The 22,752-nt window shown below is 39.0% G+C and overlaps 1 protein-coding gene across 3 annotated transcripts in view; it reads right to left on the bottom strand.

Annotated features, from left to right (window-relative positions):
- Positions 1-2,775: 2,775 nt before the first annotated feature.
- The window catches only part of dennd1a (DENN/MADD domain containing 1A), a 35,482-nt gene continuing 15,505 nt past the window's right edge, over positions 2,776-22,752 (bottom strand). The window contains exons 6-23 of one of the 3 annotated variants that reach the window (XM_053339348.1): positions 22,021-22,090; positions 19,720-19,800; positions 19,458-19,511; positions 17,330-17,440; positions 16,455-16,555; positions 14,652-14,697; positions 13,614-13,715; positions 13,368-13,493; positions 13,060-13,161; positions 12,890-12,977; positions 12,654-12,694; positions 10,155-10,226; positions 9,998-10,054; positions 9,565-9,714; positions 8,389-8,453; positions 8,087-8,224; positions 6,967-7,213; positions 2,776-6,577 (exon numbers count right to left, since the gene is read on the bottom strand). In XM_053339348.1, coding sequence (XP_053195323.1) covers positions 5,507-6,577; positions 6,967-7,213; positions 8,087-8,224; positions 8,389-8,453; positions 9,565-9,714; positions 9,998-10,054; positions 10,155-10,226; positions 12,654-12,694; positions 12,890-12,977; positions 13,060-13,161; positions 13,368-13,493; positions 13,614-13,715; positions 14,652-14,697; positions 16,455-16,555; positions 17,330-17,440; positions 19,458-19,511; positions 19,720-19,800; positions 22,021-22,090 — 2,722 coding nt within the window. In that variant the 3' untranslated portion in view covers positions 2,776-5,506. Of the gene's footprint in view, positions 6,578-6,966; positions 7,214-8,086; positions 8,225-8,388; positions 8,454-9,549; positions 9,715-9,997; positions 10,055-10,154; positions 10,227-12,653; positions 12,695-12,889; positions 12,978-13,059; positions 13,162-13,367; positions 13,494-13,613; positions 13,716-14,651; positions 14,698-16,454; positions 16,556-17,329; positions 17,441-19,457; positions 19,512-19,719; positions 19,801-22,020; positions 22,091-22,752 lie in introns of all 3 variants that reach the window. The other 2 variants (XM_053339346.1, XM_053339347.1) reach the window with 2 other exon arrangements.

Genomic DNA, 22,752 nt, shown 5'->3' with positions numbered 1-22,752 from the left:
TACTTTATGTAAGCTATTTATATTATGTTTCATATATTCATATAATATTTGTTTGTATTTCTTTCTAATTTGTTCTAAGTATTTTGATTGGGCAATTTCTTTCTTTAAATAAAAGAATGTCCAAGATAAAGCTATTCAGTTTCTTGTGAGTATGTACACCAGCAGTGGAATTTACTTCGATGCAAGGGGGGCGCCACCTAAAATCTTGCCTAGGGCGCCACATTGGTTAGGGCCGGGTCTGACTGTAGCAGTAGTAGTGTGTGCTGAATATATTTATACCTCTACAGCAGCAGGGGCGGGTTTATGCTAATCACCACTAAATCCTGAACACAGAAATCTTGAAACACAGTTTGTGAAGCCTAGCTCCACAATTCAAATCTAAATGGTTGAAATGCTTTTTACACCTTTTTTAGAAATACATGTATGACATATTTAATGTGTTTAGAAGAAAACTGTCTTTAATTGAGTTTATCTCGGCTGTTTATGGTCTCCATCAACTCCTGAGAAATGTATCTGGCTAAATGCTGTGTGTGTGTGTGTGTGTGTGTAGTTTTGGTGCTGAGCAGACAGTGTACAGCAGCTTTATCATAGCTTTGCTCTGCTTGATGAGAGCTCAGAGACTCAACCTAGCCTAAATAATAAGTAAAGCTGTGAGCTGTAACAGTCCAACAATGAGTTAGAACTGAAGGATTAGACTATGGTCACTTTTGAGGACTTAACATAGAATTACCTTCATTTTCTGGAGACCTACCCTCACCCTAACCTTAACCACTGACTTCCAAAATCTGTCTTTTACCAATTAGGCCATGACTTTTGTCCACAATGGCAGAAGTCTAAAGTCTAAAATTTGTCTCCAAAAGTAGCCTATATGACACGGACACACACACACACAGTCATACCAGTGTGTTCTGGATGTGAGAGACACAACATGAGCTGCACTAGTGAAGTGAATCAAGTCACAGTATTGATAGCAAACAATATTTAATTATGATCTCCAATTTGGATGAAATAGAAAAGACATAAAAACAAGCAATAAAGAAAAACAAAAGTCAAAATGAAAAGTGCTCACTGTATGAAAAAAGGAAATATTCTTCAGGGGTTCATAAGACAGCAGGATAGTGGACACCAGTTCAGTCCATAAATGATCAGACACTTGATGATGGTCTCTTATTTTGGGAATATATGTACTTTTACACTAAAAACTCAAAAAGCATGAAGCAAAAATAGTTTGTATGAAGAGTAATGTTTTCCACATAAGATTACCTCCAAATATTTTATTTTGCCACGGAAACAAATCAAAACTGCAATAAAATATAGAATTCACTTTAGCGCTCATCGCAGACAGCAGTTCAGACTGTAAGGAGCATAAAAGCAAGAGATGTTTTTCTTTCTTCATTTTCACTTAATGAACAATAGAAATATAGACTAGTCAGTACAGAAACAAACATTTAAAAGCTGTAGTGTGCCATTTAGAGAAATTGTCTTGTTTGCAGTGAGTGCAGAAGGTTGTTAATCTAGTTTTGCACTAAGACTGGAAGCAGGAGGAAACTGTTCAGTCTAGCTTTGTCGGAAGTATTTCCTCCAATAACTTCAAAGCTGTTTGATTTATACATTTCATAAAGTCTTGACAGAGAACAAAAGTGTTAAATGTATGAAAAAATAAATTAAAAAAAGTTTTTGTGACCACTATTGAGTGGGACAAAAATGCCAGATTTGGCCAGAAGGTGGCAGCAGAGGAAAGGTCTAATGTCTAATCACAATTTAAAGGATTTAGGCAGTCAGCTCAGTCTCTTCACATTTGTAGTTTGGTTAAAAAAACATATATTGTTGCCATTAAGTTCTTATAAATATGTGGCTCTCTTACTGACAGCACATGGCTTGTATTAGCAGTTTAGGTGCATCAGACCTGCAGATTTCAGTCACTTTGAATCAGACTCCTGTTGGTTTTCCTCCTGGTGGTGTGAACACAGTAAGGATCAGGATTAGGGTTAGGAGACCCTTTTGAGGAGATGGTCTAATTCAGACAAACTATAGGTTTAAAAACAACCTAACCAAATAGGTTAGGTGGGAAAGCAGTCTCCTTTAGTTAGGTGGAGTTTACTTAAAATCAAAATGCAGCCTGTCTACAGGAGTCATTTAGCTCACACAGTTCTGGAAGAGGTCAGATATCATTCTCACCTCAAACCAACTGGACTAGAATTGCTTTATGAGCCAACTGAGATCACTTCCTCTTAAAAGCCTTAGAGGTATTGTTCTGCATCTGAGTACAATTGCTGTGTCAGATCTACAACACTGGTTTTAGAAACAAATATTGAGCTTTTAGAAATGGCTAGAGTCAAATATGCTGATCTAAAAAGATAATAATTAAAAATGCTGTAAAATGTATTAATTTGCCTTCGATCAAGACAAATATTTCTGCACATGCTAAGCTAGGCTAGGCTAGGCTAGGCCATCTGACTCCTGGCAAGATGGCAAATTAGTGGTTTATAGAATAACTACATGCACTACGAATCTTGTGCAAGTCCTAAACCACTGACTAAAACTGACTCTTGACTTTGAAATGATTTGATAGTTTTCTCTAAAGAGACTTGTGATGTAGGTGGACTAGTTCTAGTCCTCAAACCGTACAGGCTTACTTTAGCTTGACTCTTCAAGTTCGGGCATACTACATTTGTCTAATAAAGCCAGACAAACTGCAGAACAGTGTGGTGGACTTTAATGTGTTGATATTCATTTTAATATTTGGTTCATACACATGAACATTCTAGTGTGATGGTGGTGTTAAAGTAAAGGTAAGAAAGTTAGTGTCTAGAAGAGACCGTTGTTGATATTATAGAGTCCAAAGTGGACAGCAAGTGGAAATGTGAGTATCCAATTTCAATAATCAGTTCATCATATGGGGAACACAAATATCAATGTCAAATGTCCTGAAAATATAAAGTTGCTGACTTCCTCCTATGGATCAATAGATGGATGTACACAGTCATCTTTGGAAAAAAAAGACCAATTCATGAAAATGTCCTGCATGTGGAATTATAACCAAGTTACTCTGACATGTTAGGATAAAGTATGTGTATTTCAAACAGTGCAGTGCAGCAGGATACTAGCCACCACTGCTTTATTAGTCATACAACAAATATAGTGTCATCTGTACACACACATACACACACACACACACACACACACACACAGCAGCAACCAGACCTGACAGCACTTTGAAGTGATTAGGATTTTTTTTGGCATTCAACATGGACACCCCTCCTGCCCCCCTGAAATAGACGCTGGTGGCGAAAACTGTGAGAACAATGATTTTTGCTCTTTATGCACAATTGAAATCAAGTGTAAGCAACCTGAAATTCATTAGCCAATCACTGTCATCAAACACAAAAATAATACTTCACTAAAGGCAAAAACAAGAAAAAAACAACAACAGAAAAACAACAAAAATAGAAGGAAATCATTTGAGTGCATATATGTATCAGCAGCAGAATTGGCAAAAGGACTCTTTAAAACAACAGAATATATAATGAAGTGTCCCAACATATTTAATTAGACAGAAATGCTTAAAATCATTTTTAGGGATAATACAATGTCTATTGTAGGCTTGGAGGTTTTTTAGAAAACAGTAGGAGGCAACACATTTTCACAGGCCAGTGAGATGAGCTAGAGAAAGATGGGTTTTATCATGAAGGCCAAAATAAACCTGAAAAACCCGAAAACTAAACAACAGCACTGTGCATGAAGCTACTATAAAAACATCAATAGGTGAACTAACTGCGTGATTGAGATGCACCACACTTTGTAGCTACAGTACCATAATGCCATTAGCATGTTAATCAACTATAGCAGACTAGCTACTAGTAATAATACAAGCTAATCGTACAAGTTGACATCATTAAGACATAGGCTGTTGTGAATGTGTCATCTATCCTCTTTCAGGAAATACTGCGTGCTGTTTTTTAAAAGTCACAAATCTATACGGATCTATACTGAGCACTACGCTAATGTGGTGGCTTTGAAGGCAGATGACATGAGGAGGGTGTTGTGCAATTAACTGTATTAGCGGTTAGCGAGTAGCAAGTGGCGAGTGGCGGCGGGTTGAGAACAGTTGGCATCTGAACATCTTGAAGCAAGGCCGGCATTGTGTGTAACGTGGGGGCGGGGGGTGGGGGGAATGAAACAACACATAAATATGCAAAGACAAATCCTTAGACAGGTAACAGGTGAGTTCAAGTGTTGTGTGCTGATGAGGCAGTCCACACTCCTGTTTGTCACTGGTCAGCAGCAGAGCTGAGGGTAGCTGGGGGGAGGGGTGGTGAGTGCATGTGTGTCTGTGGAGGGAGGGGGAGGTTTCACCATATTTCCCAGCATTCCCACCAAATGGATCAGGACCTTCTGTCGGAGTTAATAATGCATCACTACTAATGTATTTGCACAGCTGTTCTCCATATGCACAAAATCATATGAGTCTGTAACCAAAGTAATAAATCACAGTAAAAATGTTTTCATCATATATAAATACATCACTTACAAAGTGTATTATAGGAAGTTATGATCTTTATGATTTCAGTCCTGGTTGTTTTGGTGACACCTGTAGTTACTGAGGTGCATTGACTACTGGGGGCAGCAAATACACAAAAACAAGAACTGGTGTATCTGTTTACACTGTAGCCAAATACACTGTGGACTGAGAGGATTCTATATGTCACTGTTATTTTCATAAAGAAGACTAAAGATGACGTTAAACTGAGCTCATGATCCAACACTGCCTTCTGCATCACGTCCAATGTACAGTTTACTATGAATCCTGTGTGCATCGGTACATATTGGTAAAAGCGTTATGACAATGAAGGATACTTTGTAGAGAGGTTATTGTAGAATCCATATACATGAAATGACTAGTTAAAAACAACAGAATAAATATTGGTTAAGATATGAAAATCTTAAGGATTATAACTGTAATATTGGGTGTTTAAGGGATTCGGTGTTCTAAAGTTGCTGTTGCCACCTTCATTGTTTCCAGTGAAAGAAAGCAACTTAAGTTTACTATGAAAGGAAGTAATGTAAGCCTAATGAGCTAATGTTTCCTAACACATTTTAACTAGCTAGCTGTGTAACAATGCCTGTAAATGTTGTATGTACAGTCTGTTGTATGAACTGCTCCTTAATTTGTAATCAAACGTTTCCAATTGTTTCAAGCTGGGACTTAACTTGTCAGGGCCCCCAGATGTTGTCCACTACTCTTTTTTTCATTCTTCAGCACGGTTTTGAAATGTTAAATAATTCTTAATGTTGGAATATTGGATAGGAAGAATCTAACAGAACTCTCAAGTAGTATTTGAAGGCAGCATAGCATCTTTAATCTCAGTTTAAGTTATTCTTCTTATACTGAGCCAGTGCTCATTAGAGCTAACGCACCGCTAAGTTCAACAGAAGGTCCCAGTCCAGTAATGAGAGAAGTTCGAGTAGTTACAGAGAGGGGCAACTCAGTGCATATTCACAGGATTTAGTCAAATGTTTCCCACCTCCTCCGAAGGTCTTCCACCTTCTTTTTTTGGGGCGTAGCTGGCTTGGCCATAGTCAGCAGGTCGCCAAAAGGATCCTGAGTCTTTTTGCCGTCTTCCTCAGCATGATGCGGCTTTGCCAATTTGTTGGGGGCCGAACTGGGCAAAGAAATTGAATCCACCAGACTGGAAAGGGCGTGATTGCTGGCAGAGGAGTGGGACAGGGATGTAACTGAGGAGGGGAAGGCTGACTGGAGCAGTCCGTAGTTGGGTGGCAGGGTTGAACTGCCTGGCGAATGCTGTCTGTAGAGCCCCGGCAGTGTGGCAAAAGACTGTGGCTGGGGTGGAGTGTGTAAATAAGTGCCTGCTGGAGGCCTGTAGACTGCACTGAAGGGATTACCACTTACAGTCGGCGAGTAATGCATTTGAGGAGAGGTGTGCTGGAGAGACTGGGCAAAAGGGTTGACTGATATGTGAGCATGTAGGGGGAAAGGAGGCAAGCCCTGTGGGTAAGGCCTGGGTGGAAGGGTTGGTTTGCATGAAGATGACGACACACCGATTTCTCCCCCATCACTCACTGAAGTGGAACTGGTCTGTGCTGATGTATTAAGGGGGTCTAGAAGGCTTATCAGATCTATATTGTCTTCTGTAACCTTGGAGGGCTTCAGCAGGTCTCCATCTGTGGTCATGCTCAGGGCTTGTCTAAACTCTTGCCCCCCTGACGTAGTCCTTCCTTCACCAGCTCTTGCTGGTTTAGACCGTGACTGGGCCTGGGGGGGTGCAAGGACAGTACCAAGCTCAGGCGTCTTCCTTCCGTGGGGACGTGGAATGGTGATGTTGCCAGATGTAGAGGGGTCTGAACGGTCAAGACCTAGGCCCAAGATCTCACGGCTAGGGGAGTGGGCTTCGGTCAGCACAGGAAGTTGGACAGATGGAGGTCTATCACTGGTAGGAGGCACACATACAGGCAAGGTTGCTTCATCCTGCCCTATACTCCACAGCTTGTTGTAGGGGTTGGAGAGCTTGAGGCCTGGAAGCGTTCGTGAGTGTTCACTGACACTCAGGTCCATCCGCTGCAAACATAAGAAATTATTCAGACTACAAGTTCTACTATAGGAGAACTACAACTCTAAACTGTCCTAGTGCTTTATCCATATTGTTTGGGAGAGTATGGACAGCAAGATGGGGACTAGATCCCTTTCTGTACAAGGGAAAATTTCATATGATAGCAGGTGCTCACCAAAAATATTAAGAAATCATTCTCTGAGGGCCATGATCCACAACATCTATCATGGACATCTTTTGTTGTCAAGATATTTTCTTTGGTTCATAGTGCTCAACACACAAATCAATTTATAATCTGGAACTCAGCACCGTATCTGAAATCTGGACCAAATTTGGTCTTTTTGGAAATTTTTAAGCATTAAACAAATGTTGGTCACAGAACATTTAGACCTCTAACCTGGTAGGTGAACTTGGCTTGTAGCTCCTCAGAGTCTTTGGGAGTTCTCAGGTCCTCGAGACTTTTAGCCAGGGTAATTGGTTGGTTGTCAGGCTCATCCTGGCAGCCAAAGATATCACCCAGCAGGTTGACATTGGAGAACTTCTCAGTAACTGGGCTGGGAGGGGCAGTGTGACTTTCTGCCCCGAAACCAGGATCGTCCCCTTCCATTAGCTCAGCCTCCTTCAGGGAGCGATATGGCTGTGGCCTGCAGGGACAGCGTTCAACCAATAGTCATTTATTTCCATCAGTGTCTCTTTCTACACCAGAGGTCTTCATGGGTCAAACCTTTTTTAGGATCAATATGCCATGCTTATCTCTAAGCAGTTTACTGTCAGAGCAGACTAAAGAAACCAGAAAATATTCACATTAAGAAGTTGGAATCAAATACATTTTTTCTTTAAAAAACTACTAAAACAATGAATGAATTATCAAAATAGTGGACGTGACAATGAATTTATTAGCTGGGAACTGCAGTTCTAATCCCCATCAAATCTATAACTTTATTATTATGATGAACATGGGCACTGCAGTTTATTTTAAGTAAAATAACTCACTAGCACACCATATTTGTGTCTGCTTGCGGCTAATCAAGTGAAGTGCATACCTAACATATCAGGAAATGTGCAAGATAGCTCACACAGGCTTAATACAGCCTGAGATATTTAAGATAGCTATCTCAGAGGGAATAATACAGAAAAGTCTCCACCAATTGTCAAATCTTTGTAATCTAATCGTATACATGTTTCGTCATTTCGCCTCTTTTATCAGCTCAGAACAAAACTGACCCTTGCCTTTAACTGAGACATTGGGGTTGGATTGAGTTCCTGCCTGAGGAGGACCTTTATCACAAACATTCACTCCAGTAAAAAGCAAAACCGGTATGCATGATCAACTCTCAAGCATTACATAATCCAATTCTACACTTAACCCTATAATCAAAATCTGATCCCAAGACCTCCCTGTGCAAAGACCCAAAGCTTGAAAACAAATGTAGACACATGCACACATTTAATTAGAAAGTAAATAGAAGAGTTGAGAAGAGAGGCTTATTAATCAGTCAATAGTGCTAGATGCGTACAGAGGTGACCACTCAAAAGGGACGGAGAAGAGAAAGCTGTCAGGAAACCCAGAGATGGAGTCCTCGTCATACTGGAGCTCGTCACCGGACGAATCCTCAGAGAGAAAGACTGTGTAGTGACGAGTAGGACGGATAGAGCTATGATTAAGAGAACAAGAAATTGACAGGAAGTGAACAGCTCATTACATCATTCAAAAGCAACAGGGAAGAAAGGGAACAATAAGAAAAGGAAGGAAGTTGAAGATTAGTAATCTTAGTAGCGGATGTAGAGATATACTGTATATAAAAGGAAGTAGACTTACTGGTCAACGCTGCTTTCCAGACTCACATTGCTGCTCGGTCTCTTTAACAGCATCGGTGGCCGAGCCTGTGGAAGTGAAAACATACTATGAATGAACTAGAAATATGACCTCATGATTGTATGCCTCTGTTGCAGCTTGAATTCATGTCTGTCCAAACTCATAATATTTGTAGTGAGGACTTTGTTGTATTAAGTTTATTTTCTGGCGAACACATTGTCTTCACTTAGAAATTATTTGGATATAAAATATCATCACTTCATCATTTTATCTTATTAGACATTAGTGGGAAACTTTGTCATACATAGCCTACGAATTCTTAGGTTATGGCCAAAAAAGTGTTTTGTGAGGACACAGTGACCTTAACCTTGGACTACTAAATTCTAACCAGCCCAGCATGTCCATGTGGCCCCATAAGGGTTACATTTGGGCTCCAAATATGGGTCCCACATGGGTTTGTCCACAGTTTCCATGGTGGCCCCACCTTTGTTTGCCCATATGGGCTTCAAGTTGGTTCTGACTGGGTTTCAAGTGGGGCCCAAGTGGGTGAGACCCATGTATATGACCCCATATGTTTGCCCATAGGGGGTGTAAGTGGGATCAGAATGGACCTTAAATGGGCCTTCACATGTGGGACCCATGTTTCTGAAACAATATGGGGCCCATACAATTTGCCCTGTGTATGCCCATGCCTGCTTAGCCCACTTACATCCATTATGGGACTCATACAGTCACCCCATGTGGACTTCACATGTGGGGCCCATGTTACTGAAACCATGTAGGACCTGCAAAATTTGACCAGTTCAAGCCCATGCCCACTCAGTATCCACATAGCTCGCATTTAACCCATGTGGGGCCCACATGGACATGCTGGTTGGGAGTGGATGTTTGTGCCAAATTTAAAGAAATTCCCTCAAGGTGTTCCTGAGATATTGCACTCAGGAGATGCACAACCCGAAAACATAATGCCTCCTGCCATGGCATAAAAAGGGATCACAGCTTATTCAGTAGAGTAGGAGATTTCATGAAGGAAATTCAAACGTGCAGTTGACAATATGACATAGTTCAACTGACAAAGTGCAAAGAATGAAAAAAGAAAAAAGTCAGTCCATGAAGCCAGAAAAAGTTACTGAACTACCTAGGCATAATTACTCCCTAGCTCACCTCATTTCTGCCCACCTGTCCAAAGTGCACAGTGATTGGTCTGTGGTCGTCCCAGGTTCGCAGTGGTCCCTCCCGCCTGACCGTACTGGTGGAGGTAAACCCTGCTGTGGTGTCGTCGTCGATGACTGCCGACCCTGCTGTGGAGAAGCCATTCTCTGCCTGTTCCTGCAGAGGGGGGACATGGGGAGGGGGAGGTTGACATAGGCGAAAGGAGTGGTGGCACTGCAGGGGGATGGGGAGGGAGGCTGTGCGTTGTGGCTGGGGTGGCAGGGTTCAGTTGGAAGGTAAATCAGGGTAGTATTTAAGTTGTTTTTTTTGTGGGGGAGAAACCAAGAACTGTCACCACCATTGCTGTTGGCGCTTAAGTTCTCAACTCTAAAATATACATACCAGTGAAACAACAAAACAATAATCCAGAGTAGTTTCCCTGCAGTGTACAGGCACATACCTTCTGCTTTAGCCGGCTCTTGACTTCCTTGATGCCCATTTTTGCATGGTCCTTAGCCTGTCAGTCAAACGTGAACACAGTTACATTACTGACATTCTCATTCATAAGTTACGGCTTAATTTTTCGGGTTTCCAATAGAAGTCAGGGACGCCCTTACAAACTTGTAAACGGTCTTCATGGCTGGGTTTGCCTTGGTCCTCACTGTGTTGAAGATGGCCCCGCCCCCTTTCTGTCAGAAAACATACACAATATCTGTTACTGGAGTTTCTGTTATGTACCATGATCAGTTGATATATAATCAGTCCTACATACTGCATTAGAGTATAAATAAAGGTTTAAACCTCTCTTAGCTGTATCTAGAGGTTGCAGTGATCATATCAGACACAAGGAGACAATGAAGAACATATTTTTATGATTCTTAGAGGATTCCCAAAAAATGTGAGATATAACCTGATGGAGACTCTGGAAGGAAGACCTTGTAGACATTAAGATTCAAAGGCTTTACTCTCTAGGGCACATGCATATGAGCAGCCATCTGACTGTTAAATTTCAAGTAGCCTTGATCCAGGACCTTGATATGTAAAAAAACAACACTATTAATTCTGATTAATCAAGGTCTTCAGGCATCAAGTTAAAGCAAATCATGAAAAACTAAAAGATGGTGCAGGTTTTTTCCTCACTTGTCAACTTCAGTGCACTGATTCACTGATTTTGACAGTGCTGTCAAAATCAGTTCATCATTTTAATAAGTAGAATTGCAGCAAATATACCTTCCAGGTTCTCAGTAAGAGTGAGAAAGTTTTTGATTTTGGTTACTTTGTACCCTCCTGACTTTGTAAGTTTGAGTTTTCAACATATATTTTGTTAGCCACTAAGTGATTAAAATGTCCAGGTTCTGTCCTTCCAGAACTGTAGCTGTAACAGGCTGTGTGACAGTTCTGAAATAGATCAGTTTGGCCAGTTGGTGGTGCTAGAAAGATCAATGTGTTTCCAAACGTGAAGAAATATGCTGTGGCTGAATCTTGCTATTAGTAGTCAAGACACCTTGTCATGGATTGAAATGTTAAAGGGCAGGGGACATTAAAATCATTAGGCGTTAGCATAACAGAGCCACCAGATCCCCTTTAATGTATCACATGTCTGTATATATAGTATTGTTTTTGGAAGCCGTTCCCAAAGTAAGGATAGGTGAATTGTTCATCTATTGTGTATTTTTAATAACGATTCATCACATTAAATAAATTGGTGACATTCACATTAACTACTTCTTATGTTACATATTTGAACATGAGCAATAAATATCAAAATCACCATATTAAAATGTTTAATATGTTGGTAGTCGCTGGTGACATGACAACAACTGTTGCCGGTTGTCATAGTAACACAACACACTTTCTGGCTTTTTTGTTTTGTTTTGCAGTTTTGCAGGAGCTCAGCAGTGAGAAAAGAAGTGAGTTAAAAGAAATGCTGACACATCTCAATTCTAAAATCTGTGCCAACTGACAATGAGTCAGCAAACGGCCTCACAGAATATGCACAAACCTGGTTTATTTTTATTTTAAAGCAAAATTCATTATTATTTATAAAAATGAAAGAAATACATTTAACATATAACCTAATGTAATTGTATTTATTTTGTTGTATTTAAATAAAATTGTTTATATATTTTAAATTTGCTTGTATTTGGTTTGTCTTGTTGCTATTATAGTATATGGAATTTATATATATTGTAGATTTATATAATTACAGATTATTTTAGAGATTGTTTATTGTATATAGTATTTTATTTAAATTATATTTTTTATCACTTCACTATTACAAGACTACTGTTGTGTCAATTCTGAATTTTCTCCTAGGGGGTTTCAATAAATTTTACCATACCTTACCATAACTTACTTAACTTAACCTTAACTTATCGTACTAATATAATATAATATAATTAGGGCTGTCAGCGTTAACGCGTTAATCGCGATTAGATTAATGCAATCCATAACGCTTTTTTTTTTTAAATCGCATTTTAATTTTGCAATCCTTTTTGTCCCTTCTACTCACCTGTAGACGGCTCTTCCAGCTGTAGCGCTATGCTTTGAAGTGGCCTCCTGCAGTAAACCTACAGCGGTGATGGAAAGTAAGAGAGCTACTGGACTTTTGAACGGCTTGTTTAACTTTAAAAAACTTCGAGACGGTTCAGTTGACAAGTCAAAAGTAAAATGCAACCTGTGTCAAACGGAGTTTAACTACCACCGGAGTACGTCGAGTCTGAGTTAGCACCTCCACGCTAAACACCCAGGTGCAGCCAAGCGAGCCTCAGCTCCACCAAAGTACCATTTTGGAGTGTGGGAGTCGCAGCAGAGCCGTGATTGATTCCCAGTTAAGACACTCTGGTAAGAAATGCTTTACATTATGGGCTTAAAACTGCCTTCAAATGTAAAATAACAGGATTTTAAACATGCAATTCAAAACGCGATTAATGGCGACTAACTATGGAAATTCTGCAATTAATCGTGATTTAAAAAATTAATCGTTTGACAGCCCTAAATATAATATAATATAATATTCATTCAAACTGATAAGCTTCTGTGTACATATAGGCAACTTGAGGTATACATTTTTGTATAGTCTATCTGTCAGTATTAGAACCTTCAGACTTGCTCACCTTCACAGTGAACAGCCACTGGTGGTAGTTCCTGTCACTGCCTGTGGAGAGAGTCACAACAATAAAAGGTCAACAACATTAACCAGTGTGTCTTGTCTTCTGTTATTGTATCACTAACGCAATACACTGTTATCTCATTGATCCTCCTTAAAATGGGTAGGCACAAAATACAGATGCACCCAGTGTTTCCATGCTGATGATAACTAACACACTACTACACATCACTGATGCCTCACCTGCATATTCACCCATGTTGATCTCTTCCTCAAAGATGTCACTGAAACCTTCTCCTGCGTTCAACAAGTCCAAACGACCGTCAATGAACTGCAGGTGGAACCAATAAACGTATTAGTGTATGAAGAAGGGATAAACAAAACTGTGTATGTGTGTGTGTGTATGTATGTACCTGTTTGAAGAGCTGCAGTTGAATAGCATTCTGGAGGAACTGTCTCATGGCACTGGATCGATGGTTCACAAAAGTTTCCTCATTAAATGTTATTGGTTCGCCCTAAAAATGCAGAAATACACATGAACTGTCTCAGTGCTATGGATCACAGTGATGAAAAACACACTCAAACATGCCACTTAAGAAAGAATTTGTTCGTTGTAAGTGGTTCTTCCATGAAGCCCCTATGACGTGGGGTACCACCATACCCAAAGCCACATGAAAAGGATCATGGTCAATTGAATCACTTTCTTCAACTTTGTACTGACCGACTCAATCTGCAGAGCGTTCCTGTAGCTGCCGAACAGAGCGGCCTGACTCTTGAGGAAGGCTCGAGCCACGCCGTCTCCCGTTGTTGTCGAAACCTTCTTTAAACGGCTTTTTAGAGATGAAACCTGAGGGGAACATCACACAAACACAATTATTACAACACAACTGTGAGAAAAACGTGATTGAATGTTCAAAAAGTTGATCGCTTTTCGGAAGATGTAGTGTGCTGTATCTATGTTACTCACCACATCATTGGGCAGGCTCTGGAGGTCTTCGTAGGGGGTTTCCAAGGTGTTAGTGTCCACGTTGAGGACCACCACATCATCAAGAGCCATCCCTCGAACTTTCTACAAGGAGTGGAATGAACACATTGTATACTGGCAGTCCATTAAAGACACAAAGTCACTATGCTTGTAAGACAGATGAATAGTATACTATTTTAAATCTGACAGTAACAGGTATTCCTAGAAACAAGAACAAAACTTCACTGTTGTACATCTTTCATGATCAGGGCCTGTATATGTCAAGTGTCTCAGAGTAGGAAATGACTATCTGAAGAGTGCCAACCTGAGATGTTATTCAGGCAGAGATATTCTGGCAATGCTTTATGAATCATTAAAATATTGATTTTACGAAAACAGACAAAGTAATGTGTCAATCTGTAATGTGTTAATCTTTAATAAGTCAAACTTTGATGTTGCTTCTGTGCCCATAAAATTAATGCAAAAATATAAAAATAATGTTAAAATCTATGGGGTTTTATTAATGTGTTATTTTAACTCATGTCATGGCAGTGCTATGATATTTGAGTGACATATTGCTGATATTACTGGCATTACAGAAAGAAGACTGTGATATTACTTCACTTTTAGGCACATCAAAGTTAACAAGAGGTGGAGTTCAAAGTCCAATAAGTGCAAGATGTGCCACATATGCACTGTAAAACCATGTGACTGGACAGAACTGATGATTTTACACTTAGGATTTTAGGTATCTTTGCATACAACCCTGTAAATTATTTATAGCTTAAACATTTAAAAAATGTGCTGTAGTCTGCATTTTAAATGTAATATTTGAAACCAAAGCAAACTGAAAAAACTACAATATATCATGATCATGTCTACTTTGCAGCTCTGTAACCCTCTGTTGAAAGTCAGTGCAAGAAGCTTCTTTGAGGTGGCAGTGTTCTTAGTACTAGGTTCACTTTCAGCGCAATTCCTAGAAGTGATTCTGAGACGTTTGATATGAGCCCTGGTTACTGTATGCCGGGTATAGAATCTTACCTCCATCAGGCTGGAATGTACTCCGATGAGGTAGGGCATTGGAGCACTGAAAAAAGGACCACAAGCGGTTTGTTGCAAGCAGGCATTTGCTCACATTGAGATTTGCATTTTTCAATACGCTCTCCGATGTTATGCAGACGATAGGCTGTTGTTTTTCAATATACCTCCTAACATTGCAGTTGAGTTAGAGCCACTATTTTACAGCTACAGCATGTCATTGTTCATGTTTAACTTTAGGACTTGTAATCTTGAGAAAGTTCAATACAACATAATTGTCATCATTATAAACAAAGACATATCAAACATATAAAATCTACAACCCCATTTCCAATGAAGTTGGGACGTTGTGTAAAACGTAAATAAAAACAGAATACAATGATTTGCAAATGCTTTTCAACCTATATTCAATTGAATACACTACAAAGACAAGATATTTAATGTTCAAACTGATAAACTGTGTTGTTTTTTTGCAAATATTCACTCATTTTGAATTTGATGCCTGGAAACAGGTGAGTGTCATGATTGGGTATAAAAGGAGCATCCCCGAAAGGCTCAGTCATTCACAAGCAAGGATGGGGCGAGGTTCACCACTTTGTGAACTACTGCGTGAGCAAATAGCCCAACAATTTCAGAACAACGTTTCTCAACGTACAATTGCAAGGAATGTAGGGATTTCATCATCTACGGTCCATAATATCATCAAAAGATTCAGAGAATCTGGAGAAATCTCTGCATGTGAGCGGCAAGGCCGAAAACCAACATTGAATGCCCGTGACTTTCAATCCCTCTGCATTAAAAACAGACATCAATGTGCTAAGGATACTACCACATGGGCTCAGGAACACTTCAGAAATCCATTGTCAGTAAACACAGTTCGTCGCTACATCTACAAGTGCAAGTTAAAACTCTACCATGCAAAGCGAAAGCCATATATCAACAACACCCAGAAACTCCGCCGGCTTCTCTGAGATGGACTGACGCAAAGTGGAAAAGTGTGCTGTGGTCTGACGAGTCCACATTTCAAATTGTTTTTGGAAATTATGGACGTTGTGTCCTCCAGGCCAAAGAGGAAAAGGACCATCCGGAATGTTATCAGCGCAAAGTTCAAAAGCATCTGTGATGGTATGGGGGTGTGTTAGTTGCCCATGGCATGGGTAACTTGCACATCTGTGAAGGCACCATTAATGCTGAACGGTACATACAGCTCTGGAGCAACATATGCTGCAACGTCTTATTTCAGCAAGACAATGCCAAGCCACATTGTGCACGTGTTACAACAGTGTGGCTTCGTAGTAAAAGAGTGCGGGTACTAGACTGTCTTGCCTGCAGTCCAGACCTGTCTCTCATTAAAAATGTGTGGCGCATTATGAAGCGCAAAATACGACAACGGAGACCCCGGACTGTTGAGCAACTGAAGTTGTACATCAAGCAAAAGAATTCCACCTACAAAGCTTCAACAATTAGTGTCCTCAGTTCCCAAACGCTTATTGAGTGTTGTTAAAATGAAAGGTGATGTAACACAGTGGTAAACATGCCCCTGCTTTTTTGGAACGTGTTGCAGGCATCAAATTTAAAGTGAGTGAATATTTGCAAAAAAACAATGAAGTTTATCAGTTTGAACATTAAATATCTTGTCTTTTTAGTGTATTCAATTGAATATAGGTTGAAAAGGATTTGCAAATCATTGTATTTTGTTTTTATTTATGTTTTACACAATGTCCCAACTTCACTGGAATTGGGGTGGTACTATACATGAAAGATAAGGCATCCATTGGGTGTGTGGGTGATACACAGTGTACTCACCAGCAGTAGTCTAATAGATGCTGAGGCAGGACAGGAATGTAAACATGTTGCCAGTGCATTGGATACAACATGGCTGCAGACCCATGGACACATGCTGTTAACTGAGGACAAATATCAAAACACAATATGTGATGACAGTTTAATATGTAACTTTTACATATACACAAATATGTTTTCATTATTAATTAATGTACACAAATTACATTCCAGGCTCTGTTCAAACTCACATTGATGCTGAGCAGGTGACAAAATTGTTATAATAGTAGAAAGAAGGACTACTGTGCAGGATAAATCCTTTTATGGGCTAAACCTCTTCATATCTTAACATCCATCCATTTAATGAACACTTTAGTTTGAGTGGAAATGGTCAACCTAACTCAGACCATGTGGAAATGGTTTTATTGTCCATAAAGTTATGTATTTTGGTTGTATATAACATATGTAACTCGTTATAGTCGTTGCATAATCATTAGTTATGATGACACAGCAACTATGAAGTCCAAAGTCATTTTTGCTGAAAAATGGTCAGCAGAAAGTAATATAATGACAATGTTCACATAAAAACCTTAAAGCCTATTAACTTCTTTTAGATATTTGTACCAAATATCAATAGATGAATTCGCTGACACTGGTTTTTATTGACATCAGATATCCAAACATCCAACTCAAATTTACTGACAGTCATTCATATCTTACATTAAAAGATCAGGGACCTCTCCAAATAGGAACAATTCATTCTGAAGTCTCAAAAAAACCCATTCAGAGAGCTCACAGTGTAAATGTAAACTACAGAATCTAACAGATGCTACTGTAAGATTGAACTAAGACTTATAATGAGCAGAGGAGAGAAGAAACCAGAAGTAGATTCTACTTACAGTGCTTAGTTTGCTACAGCAGATGAGGATTCGGCGCTCATAAAGCATACTAGCGTACAGGTGAAGCATGTTATTGACATCTACTGCTACAAAGTACTCTGTTAGGTTTCTCTGTAAGGGTCAAACACAATAAGAGAAAAACACAGGAGAGTTAGTTGTGAAGGTAAAGTGTGAACAGTATAAACTGTGGTTCAACACATACAACTCAATATTGCACATTAAATATCTGGTAGCTGTTTCAAATGACAAATGAAAAATAAAGTATGATTTTTACATGTAGCTCTTTATCACCATTCACAGGTCAAAATCAATTAAAAAAGTATTAATTGTTAGATAAAAACGAGTAGAGTCGTTTTCTTTGATCCCATATGTTTCTGTGAGGCAGAATGTGGCAAAATCAAACACAGTATTGTAAGTGTTCATCAATCTATAGTGTGTGAGAGCAATCATAATGATAGAGTGAACACCTTTATATTCTCCATTAATGCTCCAGAATTCAAGGTTTAGCAATTTTTTGCTTCACACAAAAACTTCAGCTAGTAGTGAAGCCGTCACTACATCCTAAATTCTTAGTAAACACTATTTAGTTTCGCACTAGTTATTGTAAAGCTTAAGAAATAGCCAGTTAACACTTAAGTAATGTGTGAATCGGTTGCTTGGAAACATCAGTGTTATCCTCCAATAACAAGCAATAAACTACGTAAACAGGAAGTCACTGTAGTATCATGAGTGGTAGCGTAATTTCCAAAAATAAATATTCCTGTTAATCCTTTATGAATGTAGATATGACTGAACCTCACTATCAATAATGCTATATAAAGAGCTCTGGTTTGTTTGTATTTCTTTAACCAATCATTATGGTCTTGGGCCGCGCTAAGCGTGGGATGCAGCGACTGTGCTGTTGTAAACAGTGTTGGTGGGTGTTGAGGGGGATTTGTTTGAACCCTGGTATTAAAATGGCTAAATCCCTGTGGAAGAAAATGCCACATGCAGTAAAACAACAGAAAAAACAAGTATGATGATTACGTTTGACGTTTTTTTAGTTATCTTAGCTTATCTTTATTAGACAGTCAGTGGCAAGGAGGCCAACAGGAAACAGGGGATGAGAGAAATGGGTTTGGCATGCAACAACGGTCCCTTGCTGGACTCAAACCAAGGACATTGCAAGTATGTGGCAAGCACTGTAACCACTTTGCTACAAGGCCACTCCATATCTATTACTGATTAAAAAAAGGACAAGCATATCTTGTCATTTTCAGTGTGTAGGTTGCTACTTGGAGGTTTTTGTTTCGCATAGCAACCAGGTTTTGAAAACAGTAAGACGCAGAGAGTTGAAGAGAAAATACAACCTGAAATGGGCGAACAGTGGCAGGCTTATACCCACAGTCTATATGTAATGAGTCAAACTATGCATGATACTAGTAAGCAAACAGGACTCCCCAACATCTGGAAACACACTTTGATGAGTACAATTGTGTGACTTCCTTCTGGATTATTCAGCTAGTAGGCAACAGTTAACTGGCTGACACAAGAGTCTCCAATTTACCTGACAGAAGTGTATTGCACTCACCTGAAAAAGAATAAAAGAATAAAAAAGGTCTGTTTTTCTGAATTTATGAGATAACTTTTCCTCTTTTTCAGAATTTTTTTTCTGTGGAGCATGTCATATCTGTCCAACTGATCCTGGAGAAACATCACAGTGTCCAGCAGATCTGACTGTGCTTTCCATCTGAACAACCTAAGGTTCCTGCATAAAGTCTACTAACTAAAGACAATAGCATCTATATGACTTAAAGACAGCAGTATCTACCAGTGTATCAAACCCAAAACAAAGTCAAACTGGATTCAACTAAACAAGCAGGTCATTAAATCAAGCTCTCTACAAGGGAATGAAAGTGTCTGATGTTTAAAATTATCTCCTTAATTCAGAAAAACAGGAAACAATATTCAGAAAAACAGGAAAATTATCTTGTTAATTCAGAAAAACAGAGTTTTTTTTCCAGTGAATGCAATATGTTTCCATAAACTTCTGCTTATTTTGGGAGTTTATGCTTTTGACTGTGTTGTCTTTCAGCAGCTTATCAGTGATCTCAAATGAGTTGTGTTGGAGAAAAAAAAAAGCGCTCACATTCTCAGGTATGCTGGGGAGTTCCCTCATGTCAGGCACAGTGAAGAAGGAATGCTGGAGGAAACAAAGAGGGTCAGTTCCAGGTTGATACTTAACTACAACAATACATTTGAATCAATCACAGTGTGGTAGAAAATAAATGTTTCTGATGTCTATGTAGCATTATTTTTTTCTTTGGCAGGAGAGCAGACAGTAAATGAAGTGTTTCCTGTTCAAACTGAACTCAGGATGTGGATGTGATGTTGATGAAGTCAGAACTCACCACACCCAGATGAACAGGAACTCCAGGCTCGGGGATGGGGAGCGTATGTAGTGACACCAGGAGCTCTTGCCATTGGCTTTCCTGAAACATTCGGGAGTTATTTAAAGAAGCATACACAAATATTACTCCAGGGGAAGATAATAAATCCCACAGAAGAAAAGCTGCACAGTCTGTACAGAAGTAGAACTGCAAGAAAAGACAATATACTTAATGTCATACTTGTGTTACAACAGTGTGACTGATTATACTGTTGTGTCAGTTTATTATCTCTCCTGTGCACATCTTGTTGTGACATTAGCATGCTGCTGCAGTCTCAGAGAACTGTTACACTACTACAGACACATTTGGAAACTGTTAACACTCATTTATCAGTGTTAGAAATAAATCTATCAAAACAGAAACTAACAATCAGTTACAGTATCTAAAGCAGAGGGCGTGATACATCAGGCCAAAAATTAAATAAATGTGATTTTAAAGACCGTGTAAAGTGAATTCAGACATTTTCTTCTAAACACATTAAATAGATCATAAATGTATTTCTAAAAAAGGTGTAAAAAGCATTTCAACCATTTAGATTTGAATTGTGGAGCTAGGCTTCACAAACTGTGTTTCAAGATTTCTGTGTTCAGGATTTAGTGGGCAGGTCCAGTGTTGGTCATCTTACTTTAAAAAAGTAATTAGTTACAGTTACAAATTACTTCTCCCAAAAAGTAATTGAGTTAGTAACTGAGTTACATCAATGTAATTAATTACCAGGAAAAGTAACTATTACATTATAAAATTGTTCAAATATGTCAAACTACTTGGCTGCCCCAATCAACAACTGGCTCAAAACACGTTCAAAATTAAATTATGCTTAAGAAATGTACTAAAAATAACTCTATAATATAATTGTACATGTAGCAGATGTGCATCAATTGAACTGTATTCCTCAAAAAGCAACAACAATATAAACTTATCTTAATATAACAATAAAAAATTGTACTGGAAATGAATAAATGAATAAAAATTAGCATTAGCATAAACCCGCCCCTGCTGCTGTAGCTATAAATACATTCAGCCCACACTACTACTATTACAGTCTACAGTTAGCCAGTTAGTTGAGTTAGCCGCCGAGTTAGCCGCCGAGCTACCAGCTGAGCTAGCCGCAGAGCTAGCCGCCGAGCTACCAGCTGAGTTAGCCGCCTAGTTAGTGGCAGAGCTAGCAGCTGAGTTAGCAGCAGAAAGCTCTCAGACATAGCATCCATGTTTCTGGTAGAGGTGGTGACTTTGATTGACAGGTGACACTTGGTAGGGGGCGAGGTTTCAGCGAACTCGGAGGGCACTCCCACAGCGTTTGGGAGCAGAGAAAGAGGCTGAGTTTTACACAACTTTGAAGCCTAATTTCATATATTTGGAGATTTTTTTAATCATTCAAATTTGGCAGGGTGGTTAACAACACACTTTTCTGTGGTATGTCAAACTCAGAACACATATTTATTCTTACTTTACACTGACTTTAAGCTCAAAAATGAAATAGTAATAACAGTTCATATGATGCCACATGTTGTTTGAATCACACAGTTTAGAAATGTTATGATTCTTGGTGTCACAACTCAATTGGAAGCAGATTCTTGTTTGAATACACGGGGAGGGAGACTCCATTTTTAGACTCTTACTCCAGTGAGCCGTGTGCCAAACCACTGACTCATGTCCTTAATCTGTTGAACTGCAATATAACACATCACTGACAGTGAAGTCAACAGGTGTTTGATGAAGGTCACTGTCTGATGAAGAGGTAAAAGCAGAGAAAAATGTGTAACGGTAAAAAGAAAAAGGGAATGTTATTTGTTTTTGGGAGCACATTACTTCCATTCTTGCCCCCTATGCTGGCTACCTGTTGTAGAGTTGGTGTTATGGTGGACAGGGTCTTCTCTCTCTCTACTGCTGCCCAAAAACTGTGGAATTCTCTTCTTCCCTCCATCTAGTTCTCCCCTGCCTAAAAACACACTTCTAATCCTGAGCTTTTAACTATGCCTAAGAAAAACAAATGAATAAAAACCAGCTTAGGTATTTCAGTCAATCAATCAATCTTTATTTATTAAAAATACAATTATTATTTATTACTCTCTAAATTTTAATTAGAGATCCAACATTCTTACATGAGTAAACAGTTGGCGACAGTAGGAAAGAAAATCTCCACTTAGGTTTGTGCTGTTCTCACTATCTGCTCTATGCTCTACAGTATATGACCATCTACTTTCATTAGTGAAAGTAGAATGTGAATGTGATGTGAATCCATCACCTGTCTGTGACACTTACCTGGCCTTTGATGGTGTAATCTGCCAGGATATTAAGCAGTTTGTAGAAGACTTCAAACCAGGGCAAGTAGCTGAGGAACGAAAAAAAAGGTTTTTGTACTTTTCACAGAGCTGCCACAATTTGTGGTTAATCTCTAGTTAGCAGGCATGTGGCTTCCTTTAACAAGCTCATCAGATACTAACTAACTTGTGCTGTAAAATGAATATATTAGTTTATGAGTCAACACTATCAACACTATGCTGCATGATGATGATGCCACACACTGATGGTACTAGATAGATAGATAGATAGATAGATAGATAGATAGATAGATAGATAGATAGATAGATAGATAGATAGATAGATAGATAGATAGATAGATAGATAGATAGATAGATAGATAGATAGATAGATAGATAGATAGATCGATAGATAGATAGATAGATACTTTATTCATCCCTTTAGGAGACATTCAGCTGTCCAGTAGCTCATAAAAAACACATCCATGAAAAAATAAGAACATATATACAAAAACAAATGAAAGAGCAGATTTAAAAAAAAACAAAAAAACAAAAAAATGATTATTGCACATTTCCAGTAATCATTGCAGTTCACCATGACTGTCTATTGTTATAATCCAATTACCATCCTTATTCATTCTTCATCAATGAATGAACTGAACTTCCCATGTTTCCTTCCTGCTGCAGGGTCAAACAATGACTGCAGAAACTGACGCACACGCACACACACACA

This window comes from Scomber japonicus, chromosome 19, assembly GCF_027409825.1.
Source record: "Scomber japonicus isolate fScoJap1 chromosome 19, fScoJap1.pri, whole genome shotgun sequence".
Taxonomy (NCBI): Eukaryota; Metazoa; Chordata; class Actinopteri; order Scombriformes; family Scombridae; genus Scomber; species Scomber japonicus.
The sequence above is the reverse complement of the archived record's forward strand: the minus strand, read 5'-3'. Positions and strand labels throughout refer to the sequence as shown.